Below are 15,944 nucleotides of genomic sequence, written 5' to 3'. Positions count from 1 at the left end.
CTTGACGTCGCCATAAAGGAGAGAAAAAAAAAAATGAAAAAAAAAAAGAAGCTCTCTCAGGTAAGCGGCTCGACGCGCGATGGCTTATGTAATCTGACAGAAGCCGCGCGCTGTTAGGCTGCTGCTCGGCTAGGCACCTCGAGACTCTGCGCTCTGCCCCACTTTGCGTTTTGGCAGCGACTACGCGGCCGTTTAACCTTGCTTATCGCCGATCAAGTTCGACCAACAGCTCCTCCTCAATGGATCTAGCGATAATAATCTGTTCAACCGTAAAGCTTCCCGCATCGAACCCACACCGCGCGACAATCCCCCTTATACTCGAGGCGACCGGGTTCTCGAGACTACGGGACTGCGTTAATTCGCGATAGGTGGGTAGGTGGGTAGGTAGGTGGGGTACGGTCAGAGGTCTCACGGTATTCGAGTTTTCGGCGTACTCGAGACCCCGCGGTACTCGAGCCTCGAAAAGCGTTAAGTGCCTATAATAGTCGAATGCCCGAAGAATTCGTGCTCCCAGACCGCTCCAGCTACCGAATACTCGAGTACCTAAAGTAGCGTGCTCGGATTCAACGACTACTAGCTTGTTCCATAACTTTCGTCGTTGGATGAAACTTATTGAACAGTGGTAGATTGTTCGACAAGTTTTGTCGTTGGATGAAACTTATCGAACAGTACTAGGATATTCAAGAAGCTTTGTCTTTGGATAAAACTTCTTGAACAGTACTACATTTTACGGTACTATATTGAACGGTACTATATTGAACAGTATTACATTGAACGGTACTATATTGAACAGTACTACATTGAACAGTGCTAGGTTGTTCGAGGAGTTTTGTCGTTGGATAAAACTTATTGAACAGTACTAGGATATTCAAGAAGTGTTGTCGTTGGATAAAACTTCTTGAACAGTACTACATTGAACAGTACTACATTTCACGGTACTATATTGAACGGTACTATATTGAACAGTACTACATTGAGCGGTACTATATTGAACGGTACTATATTGAACAGTACTACATTGAGCGGTACTACATTGAACAGTACTACATTGAACAGTACCATATTGAACGATACTATATTGAACAGTACTACATTGAACGATACAATATTGAACAGTACTACATTGAACGATACAATATTGAACAGTATTACATTGAACGGTACTATATTGAACAGTACTACATTGAACAGTGCTAGGTTGTTCGAGGAGTTTTGTCGTTGGATAAAACTTATTGAACAGTACTAGGATATTCAAGAAGTTTTGTCGTTGGATAAAACTTATTGAACAGTACTAGGATATTCAAGAAGTTTTGTCGTTCGATAAAACTTACTGAAAAGTACTAGATTGTTTGAGAAGTTTTGTCATTGGATAAAACTTATTGAACAGTACTAGGATATTCAAGAAGTGTTGTCGTTGGATAAAACTTCTTGAACAGTACTACATTGAACAGTACTACATTTCACGGTACTATATTGAACGGTACTATATTGAACAGTACTACATTGAGCGGTACTATATTGAACGGTACTATATTGAACAGTACTACATTGAGCGGTACTACATTGAACAGTACTACATTAAACAGTACCATATTGAACGATACTATATTGAACAGTACTACATTGAACGATACAATATTGAACAGTACTACATTGAACGATACAATATTGAACAGTACTACATTGAGCGGTACTACATTGAACAGTACTATATTGAACAGTACCATATTGAACGATACTATGTTGAACAGTACTACATTGAACGATAGTATATTGAACAGTACTACATTGAACGATACTATATTGAACAGTACTACATTGAACGGTACTATATTGAACAGCGCTACATTGAACAATATTGATCAATAAGTTTTGTCGTTCGATAAAACTTATCGAACAACGTATTATAGATGGAGCGAATACTTTCTCGGACCGTATCCGAGATACGCAACGTCCGAAATTTTCTCGTACAAGAGACGAGTCATTGTCGATCCTAACGCGTACATTGCGTGTACGCAACGAATCGATGACCTACGACAACACGACCTTCGAGCGACCTCGAATCTACGTTGGCAGTGTGCAACATTCCGAACGGATCCGAGCAGTTTTCGGAGCGCGTATTCGGTACGTTGCGCGTTTCTGCCGACACTAATTTTCATACTCGAGGTCGTTCGAAGGTCGTGGTATTGTACATCGATTGGGAACGTCTCGAAGTTCACTGCGATTCTGAAAAATCCGTAAACGAAACGGATGGTCGCTGAAAGACCGTACGGTTTCGGAAAAGTCATAATTTTTTTTATCTTCGAAAAAGTGACGGTGTTGAATAAGAATTTTTTTACGAAAATTTAACGAGAAGCGAGAAACTCACGAAATGTGAAACAATTTAGTTATTGAGAGATTAGGTTAATTTGTCGGTTAATGTTTTCGAGTAGAGAAACATTACCCGAAACTTAATAAATAACGAGAAGAATATTTAGTCTCTCAGTGGGTTTGAAAATGTCATAACTTATTAATTTTTGAAAAATTGACAATGTAGAATATTTTTGCGTGAATTTAACTTGAATTGAGAAACTCACGGAATGTCAAACAATTTAATTATTGATAAATTCGGTTAATTTTCGAGGGGAGAAACATTGCTCAAAATTTGTTAAATAACGAGAAGAATAATTATCTTCGAATAAATTTGAAAATGTCATAACTTACTCATTTTCGAAAAATCGACAATGTAGAATATTTTTGCACAAATTTAACGTGAATTGAGAAACTCACGGAATGTAAAACAATTGAATTATTGATAAATTCGGTTAATTTTCTAGGGGAGAAACATTGCTAAAAATTTGTTAAATAACGAGAAGAATAATTATCTTCGAATAAATTTGAAAATGTCATAACTTACTCATTTTCGAAAAATCGACAATGTTAAATATTTTTGCGCAAATTTAACGTAAATTGAGGAAACTCACGGAATGTAAAACAATTGAATTATTGACAAATTCGGTTAATTTTCGAGGGGAGAAACATTACTCCACATTTGCTAAATAACGAGAAGAATATTTGTCTTTGAATAGGTTTAAAAATGTCATAACCTACTCATTTTCGAAAAATCGACAATGTTAAATATTTTCGCGCAAATTTAACGTAAATTGAGAATATAAAACAATTGAATTATTGATAAATTCGGTTAATTTTCGAGGAGAGAAACATTGCTCGAAATTTGCTAAATAACGAGAAGAATATTTAGTCTTTCAATGGCTGACTCTGTACTTTTCCCGCCAAATATGAGGGTTTTCGTTTCGAAGAAGAAACGGTTGATCCGCGGGAGAAATAGGTTACCTAGCAACTGTAATAGATGCCCTTTAAGATCGAGAAATACACATACGAGTCTCGAATTCGGCCGCGTGAAATCGCGATTTTTCGCCGCTCGGGACCGAGTTTCGCGTTTCGGTCGATAACTCTATTTTAATCTCGTTTCGTCGCGGACGACGGACAACTGTCGGCCGCTTTATTAACGTACGAAAATATCTTATACCGCGGGGTATCAACGAGCGAATTGCACGACCCATTAACCTTGCGTCGAATCGTGGTCCGGTCGAAAACACACGTATAATCTTTGAGAGAAGTGTTTCGTCGAAATTCGGGTCTACCTATCGCGATCGAGGAGTATTTCGACGACCAGCGGTGGAAAAATTATTTAACAAATTCGCGCGAGAGAGAGAGACACGAGTCCTCGTTATACGTACGCGTAGCTACCTCGCGCGAACGTTGCGGTCGTTTCGATATTTCGCGCGCAAATTACATTGTTTCCGGTTTCGCGACCGTTCGCGATTTCACCGTTGAGAGATATTTTCGCGACACTCGATCGTTCTCGACTCGCGAGACGCGTGTTTTTTTTGGGCACGTACACGACCGATAAAGGTGAGCCCGATTTGGAACGTGGAAAAATATTTTTCTCTTGTCGATGACACGAATTCGAAATAAATATTTGATTACGAATTATTCGACGCAGTTGAGCTTAAGCGCCGTGACTCGTTACTTTCTTATTAGCCGCGCGATGACGCGCAATTGTCGATCTTTCGGCCAAGTTTCTGCTCGAAAATTTTACGATCACCGAAGAGTCTCTCGGTGGCGTGTCGTTCAACGTCCTTGAATTATTTTTACATACTAATTGAGACGAAATTCCAGTTTCGATTATTTACTTCATTGTTACCGTGCGCGATACCGCGTTTTTTTTTTCCTTCTTCTCCTTCCCTACCCTGTTTATAGCGTTTATTATCAAATGACTCGCGATCAACATGGAAACGACGAACTACGAAATTTCTCCCGAATTTGAATAACAAATAATACACCAGGGCGCAAGCGAGCATCAATATTAATGCCTCTAGAGGCGATTCTTTGCACATTCGGAGTAAACATGCATTTACAGCGAACACGAACATCGCGAAAATACACGGTATTTGTATAACCGTGCCTTCCAGTAACGAAGTTTCGGTATTCGAAGAAAAGAAAAATTATTTTTCGAGAAACAACCGGTCCGAACGTTTTTAATTTTCGACATAAATATTTCATCGCGGCGTTTACCACGAGGAGTAAAAGAAAACACCTGGACCGTCGAAATCGATTATTCGTAATAAGAGAACGTTAAAGAACGTCAACGAAAATTACACTTGCATCCACCACTTGGTTCGAGACCAAAATAACCATGCGAATTCTCCACTTTTCATCGTTTCTATACATCCGTACTCGGTAACTCGCATTTATGAATGCACAGATACACGCGCGCCGCATAAATGATGTCATTATTATTTTCCGAATCGTTTTATTTCGATTGAAAATTCCATCGACGATAAATTCTTAGGTTAATTAAACATCGTATAGAAAACAATGCCAGCGACCGATGAACTCGGTGCGTTCTGATTTTGAACGTATCACGGTTACATATGGTAAGGACGTTGCCATCGAAACAACGCGAGAAACGAAGTTAGGGTCCGGTCGAGTTTAGATCGCGCATTGAAATTAGACGTAGAATGGGATTACTTACGAAACGGCTCGCTAGACGGTAGAACGTGGGCTTTTGATCGGGGTTTGTCCAAGCACGTCCGGGTTTGGGTCGGGTATTAAAGTTTCTCGTGAAAACAAGATTACTTATGGAACGATCCGATAGACCGCAGAAACGCAAGGTTCGAATATTCGAAAGGTCGGTCGGTAATGTAAACAGAAACGGCGTGTCGCGCGCGCGATGCCAGATAGGCCGCATGCATCGAACCGTAGTTATTCTACGTACCAGTCGAACGCGTGTTTCGATCTGGTCGCAGAATTCTTCGAACAAAGAATTTGCCTGCCGTTCGGAGGCAGTACTCACCTGAAGATCATGACAGCCGTTATCCCTGTGACTGGCAGCACGAATCACCCCTGCACGCCACCCCCACTCACTGATCTTATTCACCTTTAGCTTGGTGAAACCACTCACCGAGAGAAACCTCTTTCCCACGATCTCTTCGCGAAACTTGTACGCCATATTATGGATCGGCAACCGCGGCGTGTCGAATCCGCGAATTCGGATCGCCAGCCGGGTCTTCCAATCACCCTTTCTCCTCCTCTATCTATGTATCTACTTCTCCTCCTCGCTCTCCCTGTCTCCCTCTTCCTCCCACTATCTCAGTCGTTCTCTTTTCCTCTATTCCGATCCTCCGGCGAGCGTGCCTCTCCCCCAAAAAAGAAAACCCCACGTAGCACTGAACCGCGGAGACGAACAACCGAGAGCACCGGATCACCACTTCGTTATTTGCCACCAAAACACCAAAACAGCACGGCCGCACTCGGAGATCTCTTCTCCTCGTGATCACGACGGGCCAACAAACAACAGGGCCATGAGGCGCGCACGATTCTCCTTTCTCTCCCTCTTCTTTCGACAGTCGGCCAGCGCCAGCACCAGCAGCAGCAGCACAGCCACTCCTTGCTCCTACATGCACGTCTGGACAACAAGACCGAAAACTCTCGGCCGTTCGGATGCGATCCGTTCTTCCCGGGCACCCTGTCTCCTTTTTTCCGTTTCCTCCGTCGCGCTCCTTTTACAGTGCGCTCCACCTGCGCGCCCGCCGTCTCCCCGTTCGCGATGACGGTGTCGATGACGATGACGATGACGACGACGATGACGATGATCCTGGCACCGACACAGGATTCCGTCCGCCCTCTCGCCACGTCCAGGACCACACCGAACACGGAGAGACACTTTTCAAACTTCCGGCCGCACGCCGTGTATACTAGGCACACACTATTCGGTTGACGGTAACGGCGGCAGCGCGGTAACCAAGCACTCCGAACGGTACCAGTGTGAACGTAAGAGTGACGCACACATGACCGGCCAGTGATATCGCGTAGCGCGCACTGCGGGCGGACGGCAGGGAGGCACGGCTCCTTCCCGCGGCTCGTGCCCCCTCCCCCGCCTTCTAGTCCACCTCCCTCGCCACCGCGTCCCTTCACCCTCCAACCGTCCTGCTTCTCCTCGGCACCTCTACCGCTCCCGTCGCCCCGCACCGCACCTCACCTAACCCGACCAGCAACCCGTGCCGCGCTGCGCCGCGCCGCGCCGCCACCGATACTCCCTCCCCCCTACACACTATTCCTCACCCTTCTAGCCACACATCTCACCACCGCTACCCTCCCGCGCGTCCCCCTACCCGTCATCCTTCTCCTCCTCCCTCCGTCCTGCACCACCTCCCTACCTCGCGCCACCACCGCCACCACCGCCGCACCGTCCTCCTCCAAGCTCTATCCTCTCATCTCTTCTCTTTTCTTCGTTTCTCTTCTCTCGTGTTTTCTCTGCTCTTCGCTTCGCCGTTCGCCACAGCGGCGTCTCAGCGGCCGTTCTCTTGCATCGCTGCCACCCATCGCTCGCCGAGCGTGGGGTGAGAAAGTCTAGGGCCGTAGCACCGACCGACCGCGACCGAGGCGCACGGGGCCGCAATTCCGCGCGCGGAGAGAGTGGGGTGAAGTGTCGACTCGAGGGTCGCGTTACGAGGGAGGGCTCGGGGGATCAGGCGCCTTCCACTGTCGCCAATAGCGATGGCTATCCGATTCTCTTTCGCGCAACTTTCGAGCAACTCGGACGTACGAGGTGTAATTTAAAAGAAGAAAAAAAAAAACATTAACCGAACTTCGCCATCTCGTTCCATTAACCGCTCTCGACGACCGACGACGAAAACTCAACTGTGGCGCTGGACGAGAATTCGAACGATCGAACCGTTCTATAGCGTTAGACGAGAAATCTTGTTTTAGGAACTTTTACGACACGTCGCAACGAACGTTACGCGCCATTGCGCCCATTCGCTTTCTACCACTGATTATTATTTCATTTTTATCGGTTAATTAAACTCAAAATAATACACTGGTAACGCAGTTTAGGTTCTTTACTACTCGAAGCCGTGGTTAAGAGTAACGAAGTAATCGGATGGGATAGGTCTCCGTGTAGCGAAATAAAATTTTATACGCGTCGTTACGTAAACGGTGGATGGTCGCATTCTCGAGTTAACGAAATACGCAACTCCCTGTTGTAATATTGTTGTTCGTACCGACACGGGGTAAGGGCAAACAGTCAGTTGCATAGCTCGTACGAGATACGGAACCGGTGTTATTCCAACCTATCGAGCGTCGTGTAAACGTGCTTTAAAGTTACACGCTGAATATTCCTAAAGGACCTAACCTCGTTCAGAGTTCTTGCGTACCATTGGTTCTGGCGATTGTTACCACGATTATTTATCCAACGATCGTTAGAAGTTTAAATATTTTTAAAACACGATTCGAAGCGTGTCAAAGCCATCGCTACATCGTCGTTCCCGGCTTGAACAAATTTCTTTCTCGTTGATTTTCGTCGCTCGATTTATTTGTTTGGCTGGGTGCAGTGATCCGAAAGACGTTTTCGTTGAACCCAGAACTCGATCCGGATGCGTCCTTGCGGTAGGTACAATCGTCGTATTTACTCACTCCTTTGACGATGATTAATTACGTGGAAACGTATTACACGACACGTCGTTATTTCCGTCATTGTGTTTCGTTCTATTGTGAACCACTTTAATGATAAAATACGACTCGACGATTACTAGCGCGTCGCTCCGTGTTAGTCGTTAAATTTTACATTAGGTAGAACGCATTTTCGATGTTTGTGTTCGCGTTGATCGAAATTTAGTAATTGCGTCGTTACCATCGTCTGAAAATCAAGAGAGTGCTCCGTTGATTTTGGTTCAATCTTACCATTTTTGTTTAAATTCCGAGAGTAGAAAAGTACGAACCGAACGTTCTTTTTTCGAAGCAAAAATATATTTTTCTGGGAGTTTTAACTCACGGTTTAAAATGTAACAACAATCGTACGAAAAATATCAGCCCCTCGAATATTCACGGGTCTCTGGATCACGAGAGAGTTAAATCGCCCGCTACGCGGTCGTAAGAATACGTCGAGTTTGTACAGCCCTGGAGTCACGTGACGAAAACACGATGTGACGTCACACGCGCAGCAGCAGCCAGCTGCCAGTCCAACATGGTTGACCTGTGAGCAGCGGTGCTACGAACGGCCGTCCGCATTAATCGCTTGTTTCTTCTGATCGCGCGCGCCTCGTAGACCATCGAAAATCGTTAATATGATATCTTCGATCGTCTCGCGAATCGTCATGTGAGTATTCAAATTCTATTTAACGGAAAACCGATGAATCAGTGCGAGGAACAACAGTCAGCTGCGCCAGGATACTCGCCATCGTTAACCCAGGATTGTTCGACGCTATTTTGTAAATTTGCGGTTCGTTATATTTTGGCTTCTCTCTCCCGTGCGTAATTCGATAGCGAGTACAAGTTTTTTTTCACCCGATTCTCCGAAATGGAGTTCGTTTCAACGTCCCGTGTTCGCTGTTCCTTTTCGTTTCACCCCTTTTTTCGAGAAAGAAACGGCAAAAGCGGGTGACCCGTCAACGTATTTGCGGAACACGCGAATCGGATCGGAGGTGCAGTGTTCGCAGTGAAATGTTAAACAATCGTACGCAATCGGCTGTTTCAATGTCGAAGAAATTATGTCATCGCGTCGTCGCACCGCGACTCGCGAGGAAAGATTTCCATGTTTGGTTAAGAGAGTCCACAACGACGTTCGACCGATATTTTGCGGTCGCATTCGAAAACTGTAACGGTCGCTCGAACGAGGAGTATCGATTCGTTAGTGAGTCCGGTCAGTGACGATACGTTCGCTCTTCGGCGACAAAGGCCTTTCGCAATCCGTGATTAACGAAGGTAAGAGGAAATCTTCTGTACATATCCATATTAGGAGAAGCGAACGGTAAACAAGGAGATTCGGGTCTCGAACGAGGACGCGCGAAGTGTTCGCTGTGAGTAAGCGTCTCGTCTACAAAGAAGTACGTTGTCCCGCTTCGATGCATTCGCGTGTAAAATCGGTGCAATAGCAACGAGATCATCGTATACCAGTGAAAGTGTATAATCATCGGTGCGATAGCCGCATCGTTTATATCTAGGAACATGAGCGATGCGAACCTAACCTAACTGTTAAGTTTCGGATCCCAACACCAGGCGCCCACCCCACCATTGCGGACGTACTCTCGAGTTGCGACACCTTGCGCATTATCCGTGACTTTTACTGCCAATCGAGACTTCTACTAGCAAATTTAAATACACGATGCGCAGAAATTTTGCATAAACTACGTCGGTGAACCGCTCGGAACGACAACCCCCTGGAAGAGCGTACGTTCTCGAATACATCGAAACATTTTCGCGTTACTTTAACATTTCTTTGTGCCTGTGCAAGTACGTTTCGTTCCAAGTACTGTTTAGTCGATGCCATAATAGAACTTGTTCGAGCACGTTTGGACATGTTCCACGTTCTGGATCGGTGTAGGTATGTCCTATCGGTCTTTATTCTTCGTACCCATTTTCTACACAGCATACCGAGAACGTTTAAAAATAGCCAGACGCGCTCGAAGGAGGACAAAACGCATTCCCTTTACCTCGTGTGGAAGGAATGATATCGCGAGGCCTTTTGCGGTATATCGAACACTGTTGTCTCCGTGACCGTCGCCATCAGCTAATCGAATACGTAGCGCCACGTCACAAAAAAAAGAGATACATTATATTGACACATATATCTTATCTACGGGGAATTACTGTTCTTTAAACGTGTCTCGGTTGCTCCAGGGGCGTACACGTAGTTTTTGTTTACGGATCGAAAGTAGAATTTCGCGCAGTAGGAATAATTTTTGATCGGTGAATTTTCTTTCGGTCGAGTGAACTCGAGATGGTGCCGGTTAACGTCGAATGGGTGGTTTGTCTACGTTCGTTCGCAAAATTCGTTTCTTCGAAACGGGTCCAACGACACCGTTAAGCCGCGTTCGCACACGTGCAACGTTGTCACGGTGTGCGTCGCACGCGCGAGAACGTTGTACTTCGAGCGCAAAATCGAAACAGTGATCGTAGCCGAACGTCTCGTGAGTCAGCTGATAGGGAGGTTAGGTGTTCGACGACGGGCTGCGAGTATTCAGTGGCGTCGCGCGGTTAGAAACGACTCTCACTCGGTGTACACGTCGATAAACTGGAACGAGACGGAAAACCGCCGACTGCGGATCGAAAAATAATATTCTCTCGTCGAAAATAGGACATTGGATCGAACTCGAGCAAGGTCAATTCCCAGCGATTAAATCACTCGCTCCATTCCGTGTCCATAACCATGAGGGACGAAACCACGCCACGTGTCTGTGGAATGGTAATTGTTGTCACGAAAATGTCTCGACCACCCTATCTTTTAGCCGGTGAGTGCAGTGGGGAGAATAACGTAACGTAAATGGGTTACAGAACGTGTACAGCTACGCGTTAGAATATAAATCGATTCGATCCTTTTACAGCTGCTTAAGCTCGGCTCGATGAGATAGGTTCGTTAATTTTATACGTGCAAGACTCGTGGAATTTGCTTACAAGCGACTAACGTTCCCCTGAGAAGAGGATGCGATACTTGTCACGGATTTTCCGAACGAAGTTAACTCGAACTCGCGCACGGTACGCGGACAAAGGTTTCTCCGTGGAGAGAAAGGCTAGACGGCGGTCTAAATCACGGAAAAGATTCGGTAAAAAGCGCGCTAACATCGAGTGATTGCGAAATACGACCTTGTCGTTTCGCGAGCAGTGGCACACTCCTTCTGGTACACGCTTCCTTTCGTTTCCTGTGCAGCTATACACCGTGTAGCGCGATAAAACTCCCGATACAAGTAGGAAGTTGGGAATCGGGTATCCGGAGATTTTCGATGTATGTACCGTTGTCGCGTCCGAACGCGATTCATTTGAAAGAAAAACATCCGAAAGAGTCGCTAATTCCGATAATTCGACCCGGACACCGTAAATGACGCGCATTTCCAGCAACGCGTCGGTTTAACCTCGTTGTATCTTTCCACCGCTTCGGTCACGGTTTCGATGACTAAACGAGATAGCGAAACGATCGGAAAAATTTATAAACACGATTAATCCCGCCAATAAGATACCAACGAGTCATGGCGACCAGTGAACACCGCACGTGTGCGCTCGATGAATTTTCGAAACGTGTCCCGCACGAAAACGCTTTGTGTCGATTTACGACTCGCGTTCGCCGAGTTGTTTCACCCTACACGGTATATTATATCATTCCGCTCCGTAATATACAGGGTGTACCTTTGGTCGTGACCAGCCTAAATATCTCTGTAATATAGTCTTCCAGCCCACCCCTTCTCCTCGTTCGTGCTGGAATTAATAATGAAACGGAAGAGAAAAGGCTGGTAGCCGTTGCCGTACACGTTGATTCATTTGCGCGTCACGATGTTCCTTGACGGATGTTTCGCCTCTCTGTAATGTCACGGAATGTTATCTCACTCTTATTATATTGTTTAAGTAGTGTGACTCGCGTCTGTTCGACCGTCTCTTTGTGCGCGAAGGAACATTGTCTCCCGTTGCCGCGCACGAGTCCATTTTCCTTTCACCTCTTGGACTTGTGTACGCGCGCGTGGTGAACGTTTAAAAATAGACGCGAGTTTTCGAGCGCGGTAAATTGATAGCGCATCGCGACGGACTCGAGGCTCGTGGTCGGAAGTAAATTCGAAATCGTGGCGAGTCGATACGAACGTCTCGCGCGATTTGGGCCCGATCGATAGCGCGTTCGGGACCGACGCGCTCGTAGCTCATGTCGGAAGTAAATTCGAACGTCACGGATTTATTTATTTATTTTATTTCGTTCGTTTCGTGTCAACGAGGACGTCTCGCGCGATTTGGGCCCGATCGATAGCGCATTCGGGACCGACGCGCTCGTAGCTCATGTCGGAAGTAAATTCGAACGTCACGGATTTATTTATTTATTTTATTTCGTTCGTTTCGTGTCAACGCGGAGGTCTCCCGCGATTTGGGCCCAATCGATGACGAGTTCGAGATCTATCCTTTGGATTTGAGGCTTGCGACAACTGTAAACTCGAAATCATGGGTTTCTTTTCTTTTTTTATTTCGTTCGTCTCGAGTCAACGTAGACGTCCCGCGCAATTTGGGCCCGATCGGTAGCCCGTTCGGGACCGACGCGCTTGAGGCTCGCGTCAAAAGGTAAATTCAAAGTCATGGCTTTCTTTTCTGTTCTTCGTCGTTCCTCTCGAGTCAATATGAACATCTCGCGCCTTTTGGGCCCAATCGATGACCCGTTCGGGATATACGTGTTTGATTTGAGGTTCGCGACAAACGTAAATTCAAAATCCTAGTTTTCTTTCTTTTTTTTTATTTCGTTCGTCTCGAGTCAACGTAGACGTTCCGCGCAATTTGGGCCCGATCGGTAGCCCGTTCGGGACCGACGCGCTTGAGGCTCGCGTCAAAAGGTAAATTCAAAGTCATGGCTTTCTTTTCTGTTCTTCGTCGTTCCTCTCGAGTCAATACGAACATCTCGCGCGATTTGGGCCCAATCGTTGACGCGTTCGAAATCCACGCGACGGAGAGGTGAATCTCCACGGAGAGGAAGTCCGTCGGCGGAAGGAAACGGCCACACCGAGGGATGCTTTCTTGGTAGACCAGAGGAACGTGGTCGGTCGTTGGATCGATGCCCGGTTGGCAACAGGAGGGTGGTTCTGTCGGTGGTGTGCTCGCAAGGACGGCCGTGCGGCACCCTCGTTCCCTCTTTCTCCGCCCTTTCACCCTCCTCTTCTCTTTTCTTCTCTTCTCTTCCCTTCCCTTCTCTTTTCTTCTCTTCTCTTCCCTTCTCTTTTCTTCTCTTCGTTGCCGGTTCTCCCGTTACAGCTGTAAGGGTGGCACGGTTCTCCGACGGTTCACCGTGCAATCGATATTTCGTTTCAGAAGAGATCCCGCGTTAACCTCTCCCGTGTGTAGTACACGCCACAGGCGTCTGACGGCTCTCTTCAACATCCAGCCAGCCGTAGAGGGTGGCTGTTGCTTGTTTGTTTTTCCCTTTGGCACTGCGATGGGGCACCCTTTGCCGTGAGCAAAGAAAACGCAAGAAACCGGTAAAACACCGTTGAATATTTCGCGGAATAATACGCGTCCGATGAATCGTCGCGGAATTACTCGGTCGTTTAATACAAGATCGATCCGATACTCGAAGGAAACGTTTTCGTTGGATCGCATCGAGTCTTCCGGCGTAACATGTCGTCGTTGGTTCGCGAAACGTTTCCAGGGACGTATTGGAACGCGATATAGACGTGAAACCGAGGATACTCGAAAAGTGAAATTTGTACGCGACGATTAATTGTACAAATACCACCACCGACCGGATCGACGTATAAAACCTATCGACTCTTTCGTTCCTCCGCGCGCACACCCGCAATCTATTTACCTAGCCTCTCTGTTTCATTCCGTGACCTATATTTCCGATGTTACTGAAAGGTATCTCATTTTCTATGGATGCAGTGGTTTCTTTCTACGTTTGCGGTCGGTGTAGATACCGGTTGGAAACAGAATGTTCCGTCGGTTTGGTTTTTCGTTCGAACGAGTCTACATACACGGGGCCACCGTATCTCGTTTTTAACCTCTTGCCGGGTGTTACGCTCGAGAAACAATGGGTTCTAACTTTATCGAAATCTTGCTCGCGTTTGAATACTTTTGAGGAAATAATTGTAGAGGAGCGTTGGTGGAACGTTGGTACCCTCGGGGTGGTTCTAGACGGCTAGCTTTCTCTAAATCATTTAGAATTAATAGATGTAAAATCGATGGTGTTCTTTTCTTTAGCTGGGGAGAAAAAGAGGACAATATTAAATAATGAATTTTAACTGTATCGAAATCTTACATTGGAGTATTTTTGAAGAAATAATTTTAGAGAAGCATAGATGGAATATTAGTCCTTTTAAAGGGGTTCCAGAAAGCCATTTTTCTCTAAATCATTCAGAATTAATAGATGTAAAATCGATGGTGTTCTTTTTTTTTAGCTGGGGAGAAAAAGAGGACAATATTAAATAATGAATTTTAACTGTATCGAAATCTTACATTGGAGTATTTTTGAAGAAATAATTTTAGAGAAGCATAGATGGAATATTAGTCCTTTTAAAGGGGTTCCAGAAAGCCATTTTTCTCTAAATCATTCAGAATTAATAGATGTAAAATCGATGGTGTTCTTTTTTTTAGCTGGGGAGGAAAAGAGGACGATATTAAACAATGAATTTTAACTGTATCGAAATCTTACATTGGAATAATTTTAAAGAAATAATTGTAGATGGAATGTTGGTCCCCTCAAATGTTGGTATTTTCAGAAGGCCATCTTTCTGTAAATCATTCAGAATTATTAGGTGCAAAGTCGATGGTATTTTTCTTTTTCTTAGCTAGGAAGAAAAGAAGCACAATATTGAGCAATGAACTTTAATTGTATCGAAATTTTACTAGCATTGAAATATTGTACTTTTGAAGAAATAATTGTAAATAGAATATTGATAGGTGGAATGTTGGTTCCCTCAAGGTACTTTCAGAAGGCCATCTTTCTGTAAATCATTCAGAATTATTAGATGCAAAGTCGATGGTATTCTTTTTTTCTTAGCTAGGAAAAAGGAGTCCCCATTTGAAGAAATAATTGTAGAGAAGCGTAGGTGGAATGTCGGTCCCTACAAGGCAGGTTTCCATAGGGCCATCTTTCTGTAAATCATCCGGAGTTATTAGGTGTAAAGTCGATGATGTTCTTTTTTTCTCAGCTGGGGAGAAAAGGGTCACGATATCTCGTTTTTAACATCTTGTTGTGCCTTTCGGTAGAGGAGCAATGGATTCTTTCGAGTATCGAATTTTGAATTGGAGTACTTTTCAAGAAATAATCCTCGAGAATGATAGGTAGAACGTTGGTCACTTCAGGGAGAGTTTCGAGAATTGTAAGTCAAAGAATTTAAATTACAAAAAAAAATAACAATGGAGTTCAGAAAAAACATTCTATATATTTATTTGGTCCGAGTATTGTAAAGTCGGTCCTAATCTGATCGTACACTCGTCAAGTGTACTCGTGATACTCGGTATCTCGTCTCGTTGGGCGAAACTATAGTGTCGTATAAAGATGAAATCGTTCGTTAAGTCGACCGAGAAAAAGAAACAAGAGGTAAAAGAGGATGTCGAATTTCGTCCAATCTGGACACGACCCTAGATTATCCCCTGTTTCTGTTTTGTCGTGTCGATCGATCGCTCGAACTTGTCACTGTGCAACGTTCAATTAGGGCGCAGCCTGAGACTCGATGCAGACGAGCTAGTTTCACCGCACGATCGTATAGTTTTCCTTATTCTTCCAATCGAAACCAACGAGGACAGGTATACGATCGCAGGGGAAAAATTGTCGAACCTGAAGGGTTCGATGCAGACGTGCGATCAACGCGACAAAAAAGAAACAAAGTATAAAAAAAGACGTCGAATTTTGTCCAATCGATACCTTGTTCTATTTTTGTTTCTTTATCGTCGTGTTGGTCGGTCGGTCGTATCTATCGATG

General features: G+C 45.0%; 2 protein-coding genes across 10 annotated transcripts in view; one reads left to right on the top strand and one right to left on the bottom strand.

Annotated features, from left to right (window-relative positions):
- Kdm3 (Lysine demethylase 3) overlaps positions 1 to 5,521 on the bottom strand; it is a 572,262-nt gene extending 566,741 nt beyond the window's left edge. For all 5 annotated transcript variants that reach the window (XM_076305347.1, XM_076305593.1, XM_076305514.1 and 2 more), the window contains exon 1: positions 5,360 to 5,521. In XM_076305347.1, the coding sequence (XP_076161462.1) occupies positions 5,360 to 5,515 (156 nt within the window). In that variant the 5' untranslated portion in view covers positions 5,516 to 5,521. The remainder of the gene's footprint in view (positions 1 to 5,359) is intronic.
- Positions 5,522 to 8,514: 2,993 nt separating this feature from the next.
- Positions 8,515 to 15,944, top strand: part of LOC143143636 (uncharacterized) — a 61,940-nt gene continuing 54,510 nt past the window's right edge. For 2 of the 5 annotated variants that reach the window (XM_076305190.1, XM_076305126.1), the window contains exon 1: positions 8,515 to 8,662. In XM_076305190.1, the coding sequence (XP_076161305.1) occupies positions 8,631 to 8,662 (32 nt within the window). In that variant the 5' untranslated portion in view covers positions 8,515 to 8,630. Of the gene's footprint in view, positions 8,786 to 8,899; positions 9,268 to 10,192; positions 10,794 to 15,944 lie in introns of those variants that run through there. The other 3 variants (XM_076305134.1, XM_076305143.1, XM_076305170.1) reach the window with 3 other exon arrangements.

Source organism: Ptiloglossa arizonensis, chromosome 1, assembly GCF_051014685.1.
Source record: "Ptiloglossa arizonensis isolate GNS036 chromosome 1, iyPtiAriz1_principal, whole genome shotgun sequence".
NCBI classification, from domain to species: domain Eukaryota; kingdom Metazoa; phylum Arthropoda; class Insecta; order Hymenoptera; family Colletidae; genus Ptiloglossa; species Ptiloglossa arizonensis.
This window is presented reverse-complemented; position numbering and strand designations above follow the sequence as displayed.